This window comes from Eschscholzia californica, unplaced genomic scaffold (assembly GCF_041429995.1).
Source record: "Eschscholzia californica isolate CP2 unplaced genomic scaffold, dmEscCali1.0.p SCAF_2, whole genome shotgun sequence".
NCBI classification, from domain to species: domain Eukaryota; kingdom Viridiplantae; phylum Streptophyta; class Magnoliopsida; order Ranunculales; family Papaveraceae; genus Eschscholzia; species Eschscholzia californica.
Window position 1 is genome coordinate 18,905,908 of NW_028238309.1, and position 4,600 is coordinate 18,910,507.

The window sequence follows — 4,600 nt, forward strand, 5'->3', positions numbered from 1 at the left end:
AACCCAAACTGAGGTTAAGCTATCGTTCAACTATGACTAGAAAGAGCTCGATCTAGGTGCTCTTGAATAAGATTACAGTCAAATCGATAGTTAGATCACGTGTAAGAGTTACAAATAAAATCTAAACCTATTAGACTCATTCAACCGATGGATGTGCCTGAAAACCTTTGTTGCCTAAGAAGGTACTACTTTATTGTTCAACAAAAAAAAAAGGTACTATTTATTGCCTCCCAATTTTTAATTCAGGAGAGTAATACTAGTAAGGTCACCTATTATAGTCTGGCGCCATAATATTACTACTAAGATGTTGTAATTGTATCCAAGGAGAAAGAAACCCGACAACACACTACCCCCGAACCAGTAGTGAACATGTTCCCTGGAAGTTGTCCTTCTTTTAACTTCGTCAATAGAGTACGATTTATCTTTGCATTGTCCCTCTTCTATATGGAAACAAACTCTGTGCTGATCCTCCCTTTTGGCGCAAACAGATTGACAAAGTTCTGTCGGGTCAATTAACATAGGAGAAGCCTCGGCGAATTAGTTGAAAGATGGTTTAGCAAAATTTATACGATTTCTCCATGAGGTCAAAAATGAGTATTTTGTGCCATGGTCGCTATAAGTGAGTCTATGTGTGCTTGCAGAAAGGGGATAGACATGATATGGATAGGCAAACTTAAGAGTACCGGAAAGAAGAATAAAAAGGACAGTTTTAGAAGCGCCTCCGGAAGCGTTAAACGCGCTACTTTTTCTCACATTCTCTCCCAAAAAATTGCTTTAAGACTTACAGGGGCGCTTCTAACACTTCCCTAAATCTAATATAAACAATAACAAAGAACCAAAATAACACGAGAAAGCGAAATTTAGAGACAACGACGACTTATTATTAATAAAGTATATCTTGAAACAGGGCTTTAACTATGTTTAAAACAAACCTAGATATCTTATAACATAAAACCCTAAATAAACCCTTTCATATATGTAGCTTCATTTATATTATGAAGTTCTACTAGTCTTCTTTCCATCAACTTAAACTACTATTTCTCTAGCAAACAACCATTTCAAGCATGCCAGGTTTGATCCTTCTCATCGTCGTCGTTGTCTATTACCGCTCCTTACACGGCGGGATCAATAGTCTCGCCAGTTCGAAGTTGGTTTAGCATCTGATGAACATGAAAAAGGAATAATGAATGTGTTAATAAATAATTATCATTTGTCAATAAACAAACTAATTAAGAGGAAGATCTAGCTGGAGACCTGGAAGTAAACCTCAAGTTTGGTCTTGATAATGTTCACATTCTCCTTCACTTGCTGGAAAACAGCGATCACCCTGGATCAATTCAGAGCATATATTTTAGTATGTTAGTATTGGAAATTTCAAAATTAGGGTGGTAAAATGTGTATCTTTAGTCATCCGCCTTTGGTTGTAGCAGTCAGAGGTTTAGTCTTCCACCTTAAAGGTCAAGGATTCGAGACCCGCTGATAATTAAAAAAAGTGTATCTTTAACTTATTGTTAGGTTTGTGGTCATCTAAATCAAAACCAATTGAGAATGAGTGGAGAGAACCTAGACATTATATTCTTGGTTACTAGCTCACCCTTCTTCGATGTGGGACTATTCTCACACCTATGCAAGTGCTAGAATCTTATCGTTTCTATATAGATATGCTGCTGTTGATGGATTAAGGGAATAATGAAGGAAAAAAATAAAGATTACCCATCAGCATTTTTGTCCTGGGCATGCTGCCTCAACAGAATACATGCATCCTTCACCTTTGCAGCTCCAAGGCTGCATCCATGCACAAAATTAAATCAATCAACTTATGTAAAATTGAAATTTTTCTTCTTAAGAACTCTCAGTTTTTAGGATTTCGTTAACGAGATAATCTATTACAATCTTCTTCTCTAATTATTATTTTTACCTGGAACTGCTACCCTTGAGCGAGTGGACCATTCGATCCAGCTTAGCAAAGTCCATGGGCTGCTTTTCTCTAATAAAAAAAAATAAAGAAATGAAAATAAATCATACTAAAACTGGTATATATATATATATATATATATATATATATATGTTATTTGTAGTGGCCTATATTACTTACATTTCCTGCTGAATGTTATTGACATTAGTAACTGCATCAGAAAAGAATATGTTGGCAACATCTTCGACGAAAGTCGAACTAGCATCAACATCTAACTCTTCAAGTTGCACAAACTGTTCATCCAAGAGTCCCTGCAATAGTCATAAATTACTTAGTACTACAAAATTTTGATCCATTAGAAATGCTCACTATAGAAATCTTAGTGTCATAAATTCAAATCTTGATCCTGGTGGTTGGCAAATGAAATCATAAAAATATAAGTCGGATCTCGGTAAGCGAGATTTCCGGGTAAGCGGGATTTCTCGTGTTGATTCGATAATTATTTTCTTGCTTCAATCAACATTTTTCTTGGTTATTTTCCATGTTAATCTTCAAAATAAGCCAGATAAAGATGAATATAAAACAAGGCTACAAGTATTTACCATATACACATACTGCATATGGTTTACATGAACATGAAAACAATGAAGGAAACTACTTTGACACATATTGAATAATGCATGGGTTACTCTTAAAATATGCATAAGAAATGGATGATGGATGCATGCATTTATTTGTATATACCTCTGAAAAGAGAGCATCTCTCATGGCAGCAAGCTTGATCTGCCTCTGTTTGGCAGCCATTATCTCAGGTAGGTAGAGAGAAGAGAAATAGCTATTGAGCTCTGCAGAGAGAAATGACTTAGAAGTGATGGAAAGAAATGAAGGGCAAAGGGGTGTATTTATAGGATAGGAGACTGGGTATAAAGTGGAAGCAACAATGATGACACAAGGCAATTGAAAATTTTGAAAGATTTTGCTTGTCCTCCCTAATTAATGTTTAGACATTTAATCTCACATTCAATTCTTCTACTTTTGTAAGATACTTCAAGAATGGTCATCTTCATTATTCTCTCTTTATTCATGGAAAGGATGTCTTTTTCACTAGAATCTTATAGACCTAAAAGTTTATTTGACATCTTACTCTCCACATCAATTCTCCTCAAATCTGCATCAATTGTTTTTTGAAATCTCAACGATTTAAAATAATAAAAATGCAAATTATAACATTTAAGTATCTAGTAACAGTCTAGAAACGCAACGGCTAACAGTAACTTCGAAAACTTACATCCTAGCAGTCTAGCCATTGATTACTATGTAGGCATCAATGAGGTGATGCATAATCTAGCAAGTTGATCTTCATTCCCAACAAAGAATAGTTGCATAACAATTATTATCTCTCAATTGGATTTCGAATCTTAACGATTTCGAATCTTAACGATTTCAAAACAATTAATATCAGAATCATCTATGATTTTATACTGGATCCAATCGTAATGACGAATCTGTGGGTTTAACAAAGTTAATGTGCGGTATTATGAGATAATATCAAATAGGAAAGATGACGCGACATGTACAACTGGTAGAAATTCACAGTTTGCCTCCCACTAATACAAACACATTAAGCGAGTTACATAAGGATAGCCAAACTGGTCTACACTGGTGTATTAATTCGAACAAATTACCTGGCTTTTTTCGATATTGTTTGTCAAATTCATAATAAGTTTTTCTTTTTATTTTGCAGTTGTCAACAGGTTAAAGGGCTCGACTCTTATTAAGAACCATTAAAATGAATAAAGATGAACAAAAAAGAAGTTAACCGAATAAACTAATGAATTAAATTAAAGCGAACTAAAAGAAACTAAATCAACTCCAAATGATTTCTAATCAATATTTTCTAAGCCTGATGACACCATTGTGATCCGCTTTAGTAATCTTGTTTAGATCTCGAAGCATAGTGTCTATGTGAGAATAGTCCCACATGGGAGAAGGGGTAACTAGCAACCAAGAATATAATGTATAGGTTCTCTCCACTCATTGTCAATTGATTTTGGGTTGGATGACCACAAACTTAACATGGTACCAGAGCTAGGCCCACAAGTGATAGGTTTAAAAGCCATCACTCGCAAAAAAAAAAAATACGTGTTAGGCTAACCATGCCACACTTGAGGGAGCGTGTGAGAATAGTCCCACATGGGAGAAGGGGTAATAACAACCAAGAATATATGTATAGGTCCTCTCAACTCATTGTCAATTGGTTTTGAGTTGGATGACCACAAATTTAATAGTCTACCATCAAGTCTGTCACCTTTCTCATAAGCTAACCTTTAGATAAATAAATACTCAACCGCCTAATTAGTCTCTCAGATAATGAGGTATATGCGACACTCGGCAAAGTGTCCCAAGACTCTTTATCTAATGATAAATGTGCATCAAGTTTGTGGCTAGCGGACTATTCATCTGCAACCCTTTTTTTCTACTAAATTCACCCCGCCGGATGCATTTAAGCTCATGCATGAGCACCCATTTTTTCTCTGCAGTCCCTGTTCTTTCTATAATAACCCCTCCCTTATCATCCCTTATGATGTCACGCAAATCCCCCAAAGTTATATCATAAGAACCATGATATCAGGCTATCAGCATTAATCTTAACCCACCCAACCTCAGGTTTTTTCCATTAAAAAC

General features: G+C 35.4%; 1 protein-coding gene across 1 annotated transcript; it reads right to left on the reverse strand.

Moving 5' to 3' along the window:
- Window positions 1-859: 859 nt before the first annotated feature.
- LOC147556691 (histidine-containing phosphotransfer protein 4-like) lies at window positions 860-2,782 on the reverse strand. The gene is made up of 6 exons (XM_086657490.1): window positions 2,660-2,782; window positions 2,096-2,226; window positions 1,919-1,987; window positions 1,714-1,785; window positions 1,255-1,327; window positions 860-1,160 (listed from the first exon to the last, which is right to left on the reverse strand). Exons 1-6 carry the CDS (start codon window positions 2,717-2,719, stop codon window positions 1,113-1,115), a joined length of 453 nt encoding a protein of 150 aa, XP_086513616.1. The 5' UTR covers window positions 2,720-2,782; the 3' UTR covers window positions 860-1,112.
- Between the last annotated feature and the right edge of the window lie 1,818 nt (window positions 2,783-4,600).

Bases quoted from the DNA above. Each gene is read 5' to 3' on its own strand.
- LOC147556691 (XM_086657490.1), bottom strand. From the start codon at position 2,719: ATGGCTGCCAAACAGAGGCAGATCAAGCTTGCTGCCATGAGAGATGCT. The intron at 2,227-2,659 runs GTATATACAAAT...TGACTATTGCAG, and splicing joins GAGATGCTCTCTTTTCAGAG to GGACTCTTGGATGAACAGTT. The intron at 1,161-1,254 runs GTCTCCAGCTAG...CATGTTCATCAG, and splicing joins AACTTGAGGTTTACTTCCAG to ATGCTAAACCAACTTCGAAC.